Genomic DNA, 17,460 nt, shown 5'->3' with positions numbered 1-17,460 from the left:
GTATGTACATGGTGAATGTGCTTGGGACTTCTGTGTCCCAGAACTTATTTTTCTCTTACAACCCAACAACTGTAAAAAATTTCCTATGAGGAACATGAATGCTTATCATAGCATCAACATTTGCTGCAAATCACAGAATAATAATGAAATTTTCTGGAAGTAACCTTGAGTTCCCTGAAGTACTACTATACAAAGCATAGGTATTGCTATATATTTTTTTTTTCTTCTTTCTGTAAAATGCTAGTTGCTGGGAACTGTCTTTTAAAGCCTTTATATATATCTTATTGTGGCTATTTGTGTGACGTATTATGTATCTTGTTAATTACAGGCATTTTCAGAAGGGACTGCATCCACGTTTGACTATTCCTTTAAAGAGACAGCACCTTTCATAGTGAAAAATGCCCTAGGTGTTCCTTTCAAAGTGTTTCCTAGCTCCAATTTTCGGATAGTTGGTTCAGTTGAAAAAGAAAACGTGAATGATATAGAAATTGGGCAGAACATGGAACTGGAATACTCTGTTTTTGAAGCGCCCCAACGAGGAAAGTTGTCTGCATTGTATCGACAAGAAAGCTCTGTCTTCTCTTTAAATTTAGGTATTATGCTAGGGAACACTGTGTGTTATGACATGTTGAAAATGGGAACGTGAGGGAGTCAACATGGTTAAATTCAGTGTGGTCAAAATTCAGGTGAAGTGCATTGTGTTGAAACTAATTTTGAATACTGATGGCAATTAAATAAAACAATTAAACCAGCTACTGGACTTCTTAAAGAGATGTAAAATTCCTTCTCTCCAGTTTTTCAGAGAGTGAAAAGTACCATATTTTTTTCTCCCCCTTTGGAAGAAATGGAAGACATTCTAGTAGAGTCATTGATAGACGGTCTTACAGACCCCTGGGACATAGGCCTGTGGGTTCCAACTCCTGTTAAACAGGGTCTTCATTTCTCATACCATTCAGCTTTCTGTAGTTACCCAGTTACTTGAGAGCAGTTATGACTTTTCTGTGTTTTTAGCTTTGCCAGAAAATACTCCTAGGAAAATAAGATATAATAACTACTAATACCTTATCTTCTTGGTTTTTTTCCTTTCCATCCCATCCCATATGAAGTATCTGACCACGATACAAAGATCATGTTCCGTATTGCATTTTGTTAACTCACCCAATAAATACCTTTGTTTACTGTTTGGTGTATTTATTGTGCTATGGATAAATCATAATCTAAAGTTATGGTCTTCAAGAGTATTCCGACCTTAAAGCTTTCCTTCAGTGGTGCTCAAATACCATTTCAAGGTGGTTTTGCCAGAGAGTGCTTTGATCCTGGTTGTTGTGGAGTTTAGGGAAGAAGCTAAAGTATTGTTCAAATAGAAAATGGTAATGTGATTTGTTTTGCCTAATTAAAATTTTTGTATATTTTTATGGATTAGAACTTCAAGGATATAAAGAAGTGGTTAACGTTCCCATAGCCAAACCAGGTCGACGACTGTACAACATTACAAACCTTCTTGTTGATTGTTCACACTCGATCATTGTACAGATAGATGCTACAGAAGGAAATAAAGTTATTACTGTACGATCTCCTCTGCAGGTAAAAAAAAAAAACAAAAAACCCAAAGAAACCAAAAGCCTGAAAGCAGTGCTCTTCTCTGAGTGACTTTGCTTTTCTTCCTTAATGCATTTTTTTGAGATCATGCTCTTCCAAAAAGTTACTTAAAGGCAAATTATGAAGTATTTTACTCTATTTGTTACATGAGTTTTTATCTGTATTCTGTATGTATGTGTCTTCCTGATAAATGAAGGGTTTTACTTTCAACTTTTGGATTTCTAATATCTTCAACATTGAGGTTGGAATATGTACTTTTTATGTGACTTAGCATTTTAAGCATGTTTTTCAATTCATGGAACTTAAAAGTAACGTAGTTTTCTCATATGCTTGCACATTGTTCTCCTTCAGAATTGTATTTCTTACTAAGATGCATAGAAGTCTGTTCTCCAGAGGAGTTTTAATTAAATCTACTGATGTTGTTTTTCCTTGTTGCTATTCATACTTCTTCCTTTAGAAATTTGTACTGTAGAAATGTAATGAAAATTATGCATTTTGATCCTAGATCAGGAACCATTTCTCAATCCCATTTATGATCTATAAACTGGCTAGAGACTCCAAGTCGCTAGAGCCAATTGGCATATCCAGGCCAGAAGAGGAATTTCATGTTCCTTTACATTCATACAGGTAACAGTTTTTCTGTTCTGTAGGGCTAATCTTTGTGAGACTGATGCACAAATACAGCGTTAGTGTGGAAGCTTAAATTTGCACTTGGAACTCTTCCTGCCTGGGCTAAAAACCCCAAATGCTACCTTTATTAGGTAATTAATGTGCTGCAAAAGCCCTTCAGAATATTAGCATTTACTTTAAAATGTGTGAAGTTAGCTGTCAATGGGAAGCTATTGTGTGCCATTACCTGTCTTCTTCCCATAGGTGTCATCTATATGTTCGACCAACAGGAATGTTAGAAGGTCAGTTTAAAGAGTCCACGACTTACATTGCCTGGAGGGAAGAACTACATAGGAGCAATGAAGTAAAGTGCTTGTTACAGTGCCCAGCCACCGAGACAAATTTCTTGCCTCTAATAGTCAGCTCAACAGCTGTACCTGATGAACTAAATTTTATTTCAACTTGTGGAGGGGAGTGGGATCCTGCCTACATTATCCACCTCTACCCTACACTGACCGTGAGGAATCTTTTACCATACTCCTTGAGATATTTACTTGAGGTAAGTTATTTTATGGGGTTTTTTTGTAAATCCTTTGCTTGATTTTAAGTAAGACTATATTTACTTAGACGTGGAGGTGAATGTAGTGTGGAAGATAATGAATGTTGTTTTTTATATTTTCTATTGTAAATGAGTGAGTCAGCTGATGCATTGATTCTGGGAGGTTTGGGGATTAATTATTTTTAGTTTGGGTGTATGTGGCCAGTTCTGCCTTGCTTCTTACATATGAATCCTGTACTGGATTGGTCTTTCTCTTTTGCATTCTTCTGAGATCTTGTGTGTGTTTTGCAAGGTATCTTTTATTTCACAGGGAGAGGCGTAAGAAAAAGCATCCAAAATTTCTGGTGCTTTTCTTCTATGTAGAAAACAACTTCTCTCCATTCTGACACTGATTTTTTACTGAGGGCTATTGTGAAGCCTCCCTTGCACAAATTGGAAGATTTCTTTGTGGGATGCTGTGCCGGCTTTTTTTCTCTTCTTTCAGTGTTTTTATGAAAGCTGAGTGATTTTAGTAAATAAAAAAGGTGTAAGGATTTAGAACTATCATCCTAGTTTGTTCTGTTTTGTCCTACTTGCATAACTGGCTGTGGCATTCATTTAGAACTTTCTTTCACTTCTGTCCAACATCCTAATGGCACTATTTCCAGTTTTCCTTACGTTCACTGAACTTCAGTACTCAGAGTGACAGAATGTAGAACAGAGTACCATTACCTTGATTTGAGGAGCCAGAAACTAGTGATTCAAATCTATTTCTGAAGTCACTGTACCTGTAGATGGTTATGTGATTACTGTCTTCACATCCTTTGACTAATCAAGCCTGGCCACTCACTGTTCAATACAGTAAAATACACTGTTTCACAGTAAAAAAGTAGGAAAGCTGTTGTGGGATGTTACTGCCTGAAGAAAGCTGTGCTACCAAACAATATGGCACAGCTGCCGGCTTTCTGCCTTTGGTGTTCTTTAATGTGAAATGTCCTGGCTGTATGTTTGCAGCACAGTCCAATTCAGTGTTGCACTCAGTATTGTAAGTATATGAATAAGAATCCATTGCCAAAATCCATTGGAAATCTTGGAGGAGGGAGGGAGGGAGGGAGCAGAGTCAGGGGGTACACTGGAACTAGTTTGCCTTCCTGAAATCCAGAATTAAGCAGTCTTTACTGTCCTGTAAGAAAAGTGCAATTGATCTCAAATTATTCATAGGATCAGGCTCAAATGAAAGTGATTGGACACTGGGGCATGTGGTACTGAAATATCTGAAATGTGCATCCTGCAAGAGAAGAATAAAATCCTGTTTTTTGAATACCTAAATTTTATGTATTAAAAACTTAATTTGCCTCTCAATTTTGCTACAGGGAACAGCAGAAGCCCGTGAGTTGATGGAAGGGAGTGCTGCAGATGTTTTTCATTCAAGAATCAATGGTGAAATAATGGAGCTTGTGTTGATAAAATATCAAGGCAAAGACTGGAATGGGCATCTTAAAATTAGTGATGGGATGCCTGAATTTTTTTCTGTGTGTTTCACATCCCATTCTGCGACAGTGATGACAGTGGATATTTACATACATACCAGGCGAATTGGAAGCCGTATGATCTTGTCTGTGTTCAGTCCTTACTGGATAATCAACAAGACTTCCCGTATTCTCCAGTATCGAGCTGAAGACACTCATGTGAAGCATCCAGCAGACTACAGAGATATTGTTTTGTTCTCCTTTAAAAAGAAAACTATTTTTAGTAAAAATAAGGTATGCTTATTTTAGGCAGTGGTTGTGGTGGTGTTTTAAAATCCTGTTCTGGACGGGGGGGGAACACACACATTTTGTCTAAGAAATTTTTTAATAGCATTTAAATCTATAGGCTGCTGCTTTCTTCTTGTTAATTATACTTTTTGGACTAAGTAGAAGGGAAGGCAAGGCAGGTAGACAAAAAGTCTATTGCAACTTTTTCCAGGTCTTGCACTGCATCTCATTGGCTAACTTTCATCCCGGCCAGAAGCTGGCTTATGGTATAGAGTGGTTAGGTCCTGAAAATTCAGTGGGTGCCCTACCAGAAAACTGTTTTCTCAGGGAGGGGAATTTAATGTAAATTAAGAGTGTGGACTCCCTTTATAAAGAAAAGGAAGGCTGCTCTTAATCTTCCTGTGCAGGCATTTTCCACTGAACGAAGACAAATCACAGACTTGTGTTTTACTCAGCTAGCTAATTTGATATTTAAAATGCACAATGTAAATGTTCTGTGGTATGTTAAACATATTTCTTTTGTTTTGATTTTGTTTTGATGTGATATTTGCATGGTCAAATGAAGAGTACTGTAGTAGAGGATTTTTTCTGAAGTGGCCCTTCTTTACTTCTAAATATCTTTTTTCACCCAGCAATAGTTCAAGAAATGGTTGAAGAAACAGTTTTGACAAGGTGTTCTTTTGATTATTTCCTCTCCTCTCTTCAAGTTTGTGACGCACCACAAAATTGTAGCTTTTTTCCCCATCTATGTGTGTGCTGTCATGAACATGAGTCAATGAGGGCTCCTCTATTTTGCTACCTTTTACTGTAACATCTTTCCCAGAATTCAGGCAGAGACTAATAAATCAGAATACAAATAGTGATATTACATGCTTAAGCTTATCTTAACTTATAGAAGGTTTTGAAAGCACTTAAGTGTCATCTCTATACTGCAACATGACATAATTGCACTCCATAATGCATGAACTATAGAATTAAAATGAATTTATGAAGTACTTTCCATGTTTTTCTTTTCTTTTCTTGTGTGTAGATCCAGTTATGTATTTCAACTAGCACTTGGTCCAGTAGCTTTTCCCTTGATACTGTAGGAAGCTATGGATGTGTCAGGTGTTCAGCTAATAACATGGACTATCTGGTAAGATAGGTTTATGTGTTTTGTGGAGCGCTCTCGGGGTTCTTTTGGCTTGACTACTTCTTCTCCTTAATTGTTTCACTGCTTACACTGCTTTTAAATCATGGAAATATTTAACATCTAGAGTAATAACTTCTATGCCCCAGCTATTGAGGTCTGCATCTGGCGACAAATAGTTTCACCAACAGAAGTTTCAGTGTAATTAATAAACGTGTGGTTTCTGTAACAAATGTGTAGTACTAGGCTGTTCAAAAATACAATAGTGAACTTGTATAGTGGAGATAAGAGTTCACATTCAAAATACATAATTGTTTGCCAATGTTTAGATCTTCACTCAGCTCAGCAGCCTTGTCTAAGACAACATTTCCACAACTAAGCAGAATAAAGAATACATTTTATAATAATATGCAGATATGTGGGGAGTTGTGTTTCCATGTACTCTTTAACTAATCTCTGATGATACGATCATTTTAGGTTGTCTTCATTTAGTGTAGAGGGATTCCTGTTGGATTTTCCTCACAAATGCTACAGCTGCAAAATGGTACAGCTAAACTGTCTCTTTACTATTGTTTTAATTGTGTTGCATAGTTCTCTGATTTTACTGCATGCTGTTTGGTTCTTTTATTACAGGTGTTCAGAACAGGAGTGTTGTATGCTAGCCTTCGTAATTACAGTAATGTAGTTTTTTTTTTTCCATCCTGACTTTTCTCTTAAGCTTGTTGTTGATTGTTTGCTCAAATTGCAGGTTGGAGTTAGCATCAAAATGAGCAGTTTTAATCTTACCAGGATAGTTACCTTCACTCCATTCTACACAATAGCAAACAAATCTTCTTTGGAACTAGAAGTTGGAGAAATTGGTCCTAATGGTTCTTTTCCAACTAATAAATGGAATTATATCTCGACTTCAGAGGTAATGTTTGAGGTTTTTTTTCCTTTGGATGTTATTTTAGACAAACAACTGGTTTCTAGCTGTCACTTGAGGAAAAAGCAGTTCTCTTATAGAAGCTCTGTCACTTGTGATGGCATGACGTGGATACTTCACATCTTGGGGCAACTTGAACAGCATTGGGTTGTGTATGTTGGTAAACTAATCAAGTCCTTCAATTTAGGTAATTTATGAAATGTAGATGAGATGTTCAAGAGTTGATACTGAGGTAAGAACTAAGGCATTGGAAATAGTGTTAGTCACACAAGACTGTTTTATTGTTGGCTTACTATATTGAACATACATGAACTGTTAGTCATGCATATTGCTTGTTTTACAGTGTCTTCCATTTTGGCCTGAAAACTCATCTGGTGAACTTTGTGTAAGAGTAGTTGGCTATGAAAGCTCATCCAAACCATTCCTGTTTAATGCCCAGGATAATGGTACTCTACTGAGGCTGGAAGAACTGGTGAGACTGGCTTTGTGTGGTCTGTTCTTAGTACTCCATTTTAGCCTTATGGTACTGACCTTAGGAAAGCTTGAGTCTGCAAGATCATCAAGATTGAAGTCTTGTGCCTTAAGGTGTTGGCGCACTGCACTTCCTTTCTGTTGCATAAAAAAGGTTGTGAATCAAGTTTGCAATGTTGTTAATGTTTTCATAGCTGTGTGAAGTGGTCAAGTTGATTTAGTTTTGACAAGCTTATAGGAAGCTGAACAACTCTGTTGCTATTAAATTAAAAATGGTACACTAGGCCTCTAACATCTGTTCTTTTGCAGAGGGTATTTCTTAGGTGCCTTCAGTTTGTTTAAATAGTTATCCTAAAGTAGAATGTATTTTTTGTTGGTAAGCTAATACACGTTGGAGACACAGTTCATGGCTAAAATAATTTATTGTTCAATTAGTAAAATCTTAATTATTTCAGAACTCACCCTAGCCTGGCATTAGGGAACGTGTATATAAATGTAGCGTGTTCAGACAAGTCTTTGGAGATAATGCTTATTGTAATTAGCTGCAATACGAGTGACTGTGAGGATAATCTAGCTTTCCAAATTTGCTGAAGCAGTTTGAAAAAATGTGTAAGAAAAAGATGTCATCGATGATCTCTTGTTCTGCTGATGCACTTAATTAGAATAGTGGGGTGTTTTCTTCACTGTTCTAAGACAGTAGATGGTTCAGCTTTGCAAGTGAATCCTTCCTAGTCCTGTATGTAGTGAGGTTTTGCTACTGCTGTGTAGAGTACTAAACATAATTTCTCACATCCCTCTCATGTGAGCTAGAGAATCTGTAAGATCATCTTTTTCAAAGGTAGATGTGTCACCTCCCACCTCTCCATACAGCATAGCAAAAACATGAATTTCTCTCGCTAGACAAGCATTTGAGAAAGCTTTCTGAAGAGACTATCCAAAAGGGAAAGCATGAGGTACCTCCTTTGTGTAAGCAAATGAGAAAATTGTGCTGTACATACCTCAGAAATATCTTGCAAATACACTGGAAGAAAGCAGCATCTTGAAAGCCCTTAGAAGAAAGACTTAGAATGATTTGCTTAGAGGTTTAATCAACAGAACTTTTCTGCTCAGTGATCAGTTTGTTAATACACTATTGCTATATTTGTCATACTTTCAAAAACTTTAGTGTGTTTGTCTAGAGTAGCCTTTCAGATTTTTAAGGAATGTGCAGGAAATGTCAGTTTTTAAATGTAACTTTAAGTTTTGTAGAAGAAAGTGAAGGGAATGCTTGCCTATACGTCTTACTGAACTTAGCCAAATGAAGTAATTCTTAAAAATGTTATAATTTGAATATAACTTTTCAATTAAGTTAAATCAACAGATAGTTTGTGGATGCTACTGATGTCTGTCTTAAGCCAGTGACCAATGCGTTTGAGCTTACCATTACTAGATAATGTAGAGTACATTTCCTTTTTTCATTTCTAAGAGGCCGGTGAACAACTGATCTAAAAATAACAATTTAATCTGTTCTAACTTGAATTTATGCATAGAACAAACATGGAACTTTTTAACTTCCTCTCCAGAATGGGGGCCTACTGGTAGATGTGAATGTTTCTGAGCATTCTACTCTTATAAGCTTCTCGGATTACCATGAGGGAGCTGCTCCGGCTCTTATTGTTAACCATACTTCGTGGGACTCTCTCAGATATAAACAGAGGTATGTGAAAGAAACAATTTGCCATTAGTTGTTTAACCAGGGAATATCCTTTGTGGAGATAGTAGTTCTCTTTTACCATTATGGTACCTTGAAAAATACAAAACCCCTATTTCCTTATCGTGTTGTTTTAATGAAGTATTTTTTCTACTTTTAAGCAGTTGTCATAGTCTGAGAAAGTGGAGAGAAAAAAGTGAGAGTATAGATCTTGGTTCACCAAAAGCCTAGCTACAGCTGGACTTGTTTGGAATGGATAGCCTAGGCCCTTAACCCCTCACCCCAGGAGGCTGGAGGGGTGGAGTCTATAGCACCGTCATCTGCTTGCACCACTTCAGTCAGTGGTCTTAACCAGTGAATGCTGTCACTTTACTCCTTTTCTTATAACCTGCAGTGGATTACAAGAGGAAATGGAGTTGAAACCAAAGCAAGTATGCCTGTTTGCATGGACAGATCCAACTAAAACAAGAAAATTGACTTGGGGCTACTCCCAGAATTTTGGTGAACATGACCTACTTAAGGTAAATTTCAGAAAGGGAGAAGTAAATGCGGAACCAATCTAGGACTATAACAAGATTAAAATTCTCTGAGAGAAAGCTTCTTCAGTAACTTGCATCTGTTTTGTCCTGTAAGAGACTTTTGAGCCTACTCTTAAGTAGCAAGATTTTAGATGTTTAGATTGATACAAAGAGAGGATTGGACAGAAACTCCAACCTGCGTTTTCTGCATGGTTTTCTTGGATATGAAAGAAGAAGGATCAAGTGTATGAGCTGTGGACATATCTAAATAGTACAGAGAGTGAATAATTCACCAATTGTCCAGCAGTGCTGCATTTGGCTTAAGTATCTCCTTAAAGATGGAGAAAACCCCTGACTGCTGTGACTCTTGCTTCCTATGGGAAATGCTTGCATAGAGCAGAAAATTGAGTTGCTCACTAAGAGCTATTTTGGTGTTTGTAACTCACGGAATATTAAAAGAGGAAAATGTGTGAAGTGGGGGCAAAATAACAATGATCAAGGTGGAAAATGAATGGGGGAAAGAGGGAAACTATAACTAGAAGCAGAGATAAATCTAGTATTTTGTTAAAGAATGGGGAAGCAAGTGTTGATGAAGGAAGATTTTTCTCACTTAACTGGAGTGTAGGCTAAATAAAGTCCTATGTGTCTGTCTCTAAATAGCAGACCTCTTGTACCTTTTACTAAACTGTGAATTCTTCAGAGGTGGCTTGTTTTTTCTGTTGACCAGGCACAGAGTTAAGATGACAAAACTGAAGATATTAGTAGCTAAAAGTAGGGACAGGAAAGCAAGTTTGTGTTTCAGTTATATGGGGAATGGATGTAGTTTCTCACAGCTGAACTGTGACAGTTAACCAATTACAGTGTGCTTCACTGTATAAGCACTGTCTTGGGTCAATTTTTTTACATTTAAAAATGTTTTAAGTTTGAAACTGATTTCCTTAGTATATAATTATGGTTTTATTCATGATTATTTTTGGCTTTTGAGAAAAGGGCTTTAACTATCTCAATTTTGCCTCATAAATAAACAAATAAGGAATATCTGCATTTGAAGAACATTGTCTGGTTTTACTGTTTCGTGGTGTATGATTTAATGCCTTCTTCCCCCTACGATTCTAAGTCTTTTCTTTTGCTGTGAAGGCCTTTGTTTCCTAATAATTTCCAGTATTATTCTCATCCACAAATATTGCCGGAATGCCTACTTTTCTAAAGGTAAAAAAAAAAAAAAAAAAAAAAAAATCCCAGCCCCTAACTTCTTTCCAGTGTTGGGATACAAGATGCCACCAAATCAGTATGATGCAGTAAACTCAACAAACAAGAAAAATACTGAGTTCTGGTTTGTGTGTGTGCCAGTAAACTTGCTTGCTTGTAAACATACAGCTACATCGTGGATTTACTCCTGTAATTACTTATTTACTTCCCCCCCCCCCCAATACAGGATGATTGTGGCCAATTCCCTTACAATGCAAATACTCAAATACACTGGGTGTCTTTCCTGGATGGACGCCAACGAGTGCTACTTTTCACAGATGATGTTGCATTAGTTTCTAAAGCACGACAAGCGGAGGAGCTGGAGCAACCTGATCAAGAAATAAACTTGTCAATCCATAGTCTTGGACTTTCTCTTGTTAACAATGAAAATAAAAAAGAAATCTCTTACATAGGAATTACTAGGTACTGTGCATGTAAGCTTAAATATTCCTTTGAATTATCAAAATTTGACAGCATATTATACTTTTAGCAATATAGAGTTGAAGGGGACATCTTTCAAATGAAATTAATATAAGTGAAACCTTTTTAAGTAAAATTAAATTCTGCCTTTATTCCTATTGTGCAATTTGAATAAATAGGATTTAACTGCCTGCTTGCTTAGCTTCTATTAAAAAAAAAGTAAACAATAGGGGGTTTTGAGCCTGAAAAATTAGGATATTTTTTTACATGTTTTGTATGCATAAGAAAAGTTTAAGTACTATTAAATTGTTAACCTTGTTATTTGTCTTGCAGTTCTGGTGTTGTTTGGGAGCTAAAACCGAGGCAAAAGTGGAAACCATTTAATCAAAAGCAAATAAACCTATTGGAACAAGCTTATCAAAAGTATCTTTGTAAGAGTGCTTTCCAAGCTCCAGGTTGGCATAAACTAGACAGCAATATTGAGGTATGTTTTGAGGCATCAGTGTTTAAGTGATTGCAGAACATGTGCAACAGTTAAAACGGACTTCTGTTTTGCTAAGTAAGGATAGATGTTGTATTAAGAGAAACACAAATAAAAAGCAAGGTTGTGTTTTTTTTAATAGTTTCACATTTTATACCGTAGGATATTTTTGTATTGAGGTAATACTAAGGCAGTATTGAAGTATTCCCCAGACTTGTATTATGAAGTACAAATCTCAAAGATTTTTGCTTTTGTGAGGTAGAAAAGATTGCTTGGTATCTGCATGTTAGTTATGAACCTATATTCTCACTGATGTAGCTTAAATTCTTTGCGGAAATCTTGGGTTTAGCTGCTTAATAAGCTGCAGTTCCCATGACTTGATATGATAAAGGATCCTATAGTGTTCAAAGGCTCTTGAAATTAATTAACTTACCTGAGCTTTTTCAGACATTAATTATACATACCTCTATTCCATGCATAAATTTAATGTGATGAAATGGCTAAGTAAAATACAGGCATTTTGTAGTACCATAATCAGGCTTGTTTTCTATATCATCCTTTCATTTGAAAAACACATATACCCTCAGTTGTATGAATGCTTAGGTTTTATACATTGCAGTAGTGCATTTAAAGTACATGGTATCAAAAACTTGTAAGTCATTACATTTGACTTGGAATAAAGGAGAGCTTTTTCATTTTGCTTCTCATAAGTTTAATGTTTCAGGATCAGGGTAAAAGCATCAGCTGGGAAAGTAGGCAGCTGCATGCAAATTATCTTTAATTATGTCAGTGTAATATATAACTTATGAAGAAATAGTTACTAAGGTGACACAGAGGTTCCTGCTTGGGGCAACTAAAGTTGCAATGTAATGTGCTTATCAGACTAACTGGTGGTTTTTGTTACTTTCCATGCAGATAATTGGAGTAATTGAGTAATTCAGTAGCCATGTGATCATGAAATAAGGAAAAATGCAGGTTTTATTTGCTGGTCTGTTTACTAGTAACATAACATTTTATTATTTCTCTAATTAACTATATGTTTGCTCTGCTTTCTTCTATTTCCAGGTGAATTTTAGTAAGGTTCCAATGGAAATGCGTCTCCCAGTCAGATGCAGCATCCGACGCAACTTCCTGTCAGGAATTCAGGTTGAATTCAAACAGTCACCTCACCAAAGAAGCTTACGGGCTCAATTGTATTGGCTGCAGGTACCATCTCTCATCATGTTCTGTAAACTAAACAGACATTTTAATGCTTTTATTTTATTAATTTATATAAAGAAGTATCTCCAAATCTTACATATGTGGTGCTCTGTTCACTATGTCAGAGTAGCAGAAGTGCTATGAATGCTCCATTGAAGGAAAAGTACTGCAGAACTGCCATCCCAGGATTTTGCAAGTAGTGTAGAAAAAAATCCACCGAATTGTGGGTTAATGTAAAACAGGGTGCTATGATGGAAAGTTTATTTCTAAAGAGAGGTGTTTTGGTGTTTTAAAACAAACAAAAACCTCAACCTTTTTCAAAATTTGTTTACCATAGTTTGTATACAGTCATGTAACATTATTCTAGAGAGTGTATCTAGAGGTTTAGAGATCTTTAGTACAAAAACTACCTGTCTAATGGAAAGTAGATAATAGACAAATACTCAAAAATAGTATGCAATAGTATATCTGCATGTAAGCTTAACAGTGAATTAATGTGCAACACTTGCACCTGATTAGCATACTCCAGTCAGTACTAATAATGTTGCTAAATTAACCAGTAGAATGCTTGAGCAGGTACTAGTGAGATAGAGGAAAATAATGGTGAGAAATCATCATCGTCACTGTCATCTTCATCTCCATTTGCTACACTTCAGAGCAGCCCGGGGGAGGGCATTCGTTGAGGACCCTGATGCTTTTCCTGACCAGCTGGTGGGGAAGAGTTTCCTCTTTCCTTTTATCTCTTGCATTTTGTTTTTATTTTTGCCTGAAGGTAGTTTTCACTATTACAGTCAATGTGTGCATTCAGCTGCAGACCCTATAAATGAATCTTTGTGAGTGTCAACCTGTGTAAGCATCCCTTGTGCAACCATCTGATCTTTTATAACTAAATAGGTAATATTCCAAAATACCAAATACCAGAGTAATCCTCTTCCTCTTCTCTCCTTCCCCCAAAATAAGAATGATGTTCTTCTTGAACACAGTCTACAAACAAGTTTCTCAAGCCTTCTAAATAGGACATGGTCTTTGACTATTTAAGAATATTCCTGTAATTATGCAATAATTTTTTAGGTTGATAATCAATTACCAGGATCGATGTTTCCTGTTGTATTTCACCCTGTAGCCCCTCCCAAGTCAATTGCTTTGGATTCAGGTAAGAGAAGCCCTTTAGTAATATCAGATTTATTCAGCCCTGAAAGTAGTAACTTCGCAATTTATTTTTTACATATACTTAGATTGTTTTTTTCTATTTAGAACCAAAACCCTTCATTGACATCAGCGTCATCACAAGATTCAATGAATACAGCAAAGTACTGCAATTCAAGTGAGTTTAATGGTGTGTTGTTATGCAATTTTAGAGATTTAACACATTTTAAAAGTGAACCTTGTTTTAAAGTTCACATTCTCTTATCCAAACAACTCTTGACTTTGGATTGAGTTTTTAAACATCTTAGTGAAAAAACATCATTCTTAAAAGAAACTTACTTATAGAAAGTAAGGATTGACTATGTGAATGGACTGTTATTCGAATTCTTTAGTAATCAGAATTATTTCCCTCTTGTACTACAACATCAGAGTTGCATGTCTGCCTGTTTGCTGTGCAGTGCTGGGTTTATTTGGTGCTCTAACAGCAGACAGCTCATACAGTATCTAATGTAGCCCAGTGCAGTCTGTTCTATTGTGAAATGTATGTTCTTTAGTTAATATGTCTTGTGTCTTGAGTTTTTGTACTAAAAATGAGATAAAACCTGATGGTTTCTAATGCAAATATGTGTACCCAACTAGTGTGGATATAATATTTGAGGATGGTGAATTATAATAAAATAAATATTCAGTAATATGACTTTTGGAGAGAGGCAGTTGGATAAAAGGAATAAATATGTTGTTTAGGTGATGTTATCTATGAAGCACGTGGAATCATAATGTAAGAATATAAGAAATATTTGATGATGGTTAATATTTTTAGGTAAATTTTGGAAGTGTTAAGATATGAATAATCTACAGTAAAGTAATGTATAGCTTTGTGGGGCTGGTAGGCCCTTCTAACTGTAAATAGACAGTTGATATTGTACATTGTAATATGCAACATTGCCTAACAAAACTTGAGTTACGTAGGGTAAGCATGTGATATTTAAGTTAAACTTCTGCAAGTATACACTGTTTGTTTTTTCCTATTTTAGATACTTCATGGTTCTTATCCAGGAAATGGCACTGAAAATTGATCAAGGATTTTTAGGAGCACTTAGTGAACTTTTCACTCCATCTACAGACCCAGAAGCTGAAAGACAAAGGGTAACATACCAGAGAAATTGATTTTTGCCAGAACAGGGCCTTTATGGTAACAGTGTTTTGATTTTCTGAAAATTTCAGTTTAAATAAGTGAATATTGAATTTGGCAACAGTGAATAAAGGGATATGGTAACATAATTTTCAGTGAGGCACTGGTATTTCTGTTAAGCATTGGCTGTGAGCATTACTAATTGACAAGTTTGAGTAACTGATACTTGGGTATGTGTGTTTTCTGCTCATTTAATATTTTATTAATTGATGACACAATTGTTTCAACTGTGGCTACAAAGTGTTAAGGGTGGTAGATGAAATAAGGTTAGGGTTTACAGAATGGACTTCTAATTGTCAGTCTGTAGTGTCTTTTGTCTTTAGAGAGCAGAAGGAACAGATTTTCCTGGCTCTAAATTAAGTCTTACATAGGTGGATAATATTCAGAAAGATCACAATTGGTTCTAGTGTGCATAGGGGAGTCATTCTTGCCAGTTTCTTTTTCTTAGAAATGGTATCTTCAGATGTACTGTATAAAAATTCTAATTTTGTGAGGAAATACAAAAATGCAAAGAACCTCAGGAATTTATTTTACTAAAATTTCTAAATTAATTTACAAGTGATACCTTAAGTGATTGAGGAATTTAAGGGAATATCAAGTGATATAGCATAAAATGGAAAAGTCAGGCAGAAATTGTTGTGTGTGGGGTTTTTTTGTTTGTTTGTTTTACCCTGGATTAAAGAAATGTATTAGTACAGTTATAATCTGGTATACGAAAGTAATTAGTCTATTTCCAGTTTTGGAGGTGTTGGCTGTTTAACTAGTTAGTTAACTGTTTTATTACATTTGACTATGATTATTTCTGCTGATTATTTATATTGTTTACATATATTTATGTATGATATTATTAATTATATTATATATATGTTGATGAGATAAACTTCTGTTCTATTTTTTTCTTTTTTTATAATAAAACCAGTCTAAATTAATTAAGCAAGATGTCGATGCACTTAACACTGAGCTAATGGAGTCTTCCCTAACAGACCTGTCAATGCTCAGCTTCTTTGAGCATTTTCACATTTCTCCGATTAAGGTATGTAATAGGGATACTTTTGGTTAATAAAACACTTGATATGAACGATCTCTTAATTCCTTATAGTAAATACATCCTCAGATCAACGTTCTGGGTAATTGCTTCATGCTGTCTTCCTAATGGTGATTTTTTTACATTCTCTAGAACTTAATACTTTGTTGGAAAACTTTCCTAGTTGCTCATGAGTACAAACAGACCCTTAACCATTGCTAAGTGGGAAGAGTCAGTGGGTATAATAACAAGGAAGGCTAAATAAAATGCTGGCCTGAAGGTATCCAAGTAATGTATGATAAATTATAATAAAATACACTTTCATGGGCTTGTTTTCATGTCTCTTGAACCAGTTAGATTTTTCTGGAGCAAAGGAAGAAAGATCGTCAGTAATTATATGTTATTCTGAAACAGCAGAATGTTCCCCTAAGGCTATCAGATTGAATAAGAAATTAGAGGACAAAAATTACTTACTTTCCTTTCATTTTCACTGAATGTATAAAAGACAGACAAAAACCCCAATACAGATGAGTAAGTTCTGGCATTTTTTCCAGCTTTTTACTTATTTCACTAGATATCTGTTAGGGTACACTTAGATTCTCAGATTTTTTTTCTGATATGGTTATGCTTATACACTAATAAGAATGTGAAGCCAGGGAAAACACTAGAGGAACAAGACACTGTTGTGATATTTTAACATAATCCTCTAGCTAGTCTGGTTCAAGTTGTTAAGAAACAGTTATAATTTTAAGTCTCTCTTGCATCTTTATTTGAAATGTCTAGACATGCTGCCTGGTAAGTATAGGAAGGGGCTTCTTTTTCTCTCCAGTTTTTTTTTCACCTTATTTCAGTGACCTATCTCAATATTCTAAACCACTGGATAGTGGGAAGACCATGAAAATGGATGTGTGGCCTTTTGAAAAAAAATAAAGTTGGGAATCTTGAAAAAGTCAAATCATACAGGTTAACTGCTATGCCTTCTTGTAAGCGAGTAGAAGGGAGCAATATTGCTTATGGTGATGAACAAGGGAAAAGAAAAATAATTTTCCATTGCCTTCTCCACCCTTAAGAAAAGTGTATAGATTTCTTTTAAAATAAGTGTCTTATCAACACTAAAAAAATCCTATTTTACAGTGTTAAAGGCAGTTCTCTAAAATTCATGCATTTTCCCAAAAGAGTTGACTAGTTGCAAAAATACACACAAGCTAGTTAAGTAAATCAGAATTGAAAATTTAACCTGTACTGGGAATTAAGCTCCACCTATTTAACATGTTATATCTCTCATTGCTTATACAGGAGTTTACACATGTAAACATAACAAAAGTTAAAATTCTAGGGCAATTTGACACTTCTCTGTATGGAAATATAAATAAATATATATGTTATCAAAGTAATACCATTGTGAGTTCAAGCACATTTGTTGAAATTGTACATTTCATCAAAGTGAGTAAAAATACAATTACCACTGTTTCACCACTGGTTTGTTTACATGTCCACCATACAACCTGTTTGG

At 35.5% G+C, this 17,460-nt stretch overlaps 1 protein-coding gene across 7 annotated transcripts in view; it reads left to right on the top strand.

Annotated features, from left to right (window-relative positions):
- The window catches only part of VPS13C (vacuolar protein sorting 13 homolog C), a 104,046-nt gene that overhangs the window by 67,193 nt on the left and 19,393 nt on the right, over positions 1-17,460 (top strand). For 6 of the 7 annotated variants that reach the window (XR_008238375.1, XM_052808907.1, XM_052808904.1 and 3 more), the window contains 17 exons: positions 329-593; positions 1,424-1,584; positions 2,105-2,226; positions 2,473-2,767; positions 4,120-4,509; positions 5,534-5,638; positions 6,381-6,545; positions 6,901-7,029; positions 8,591-8,724; positions 9,113-9,239; positions 10,672-10,907; positions 11,238-11,388; positions 12,451-12,591; positions 13,657-13,738; positions 13,840-13,909; positions 14,766-14,877; positions 15,843-15,956. Coding sequence is in view for 6 of the 7 variants with exons in the window: in XM_052808907.1 (XP_052664867.1) it covers positions 329-593; positions 1,424-1,584; positions 2,105-2,226; positions 2,473-2,767; positions 4,120-4,509; positions 5,534-5,638; positions 6,381-6,545; positions 6,901-7,029; positions 8,591-8,724; positions 9,113-9,239; positions 10,672-10,907; positions 11,238-11,388; positions 12,451-12,591; positions 13,657-13,738; positions 13,840-13,909; positions 14,766-14,877; positions 15,843-15,956 (2,799 nt within the window). In the remaining variant the exon portion in view is untranslated. Of the gene's footprint in view, positions 1-328; positions 594-1,423; positions 1,585-2,104; positions 2,227-2,472; positions 2,768-4,119; positions 4,510-5,533; positions 5,639-6,380; positions 6,546-6,900; positions 7,030-8,590; positions 8,725-9,112; positions 9,240-10,671; positions 10,919-11,237; positions 11,389-12,450; positions 12,592-13,656; positions 13,739-13,839; positions 13,910-14,765; positions 14,878-15,842; positions 15,957-17,460 lie in introns of those variants that run through there. The other variant, XM_052808910.1, reaches the window with a different exon arrangement.

Source organism: Harpia harpyja, chromosome 14, assembly GCF_026419915.1.
Source record: "Harpia harpyja isolate bHarHar1 chromosome 14, bHarHar1 primary haplotype, whole genome shotgun sequence".
Taxonomy (NCBI): domain Eukaryota; kingdom Metazoa; phylum Chordata; class Aves; order Accipitriformes; family Accipitridae; genus Harpia; species Harpia harpyja.
The sequence above is the reverse complement of the archived record's forward strand: the minus strand, read 5'-3'. Positions and strand labels throughout refer to the sequence as shown.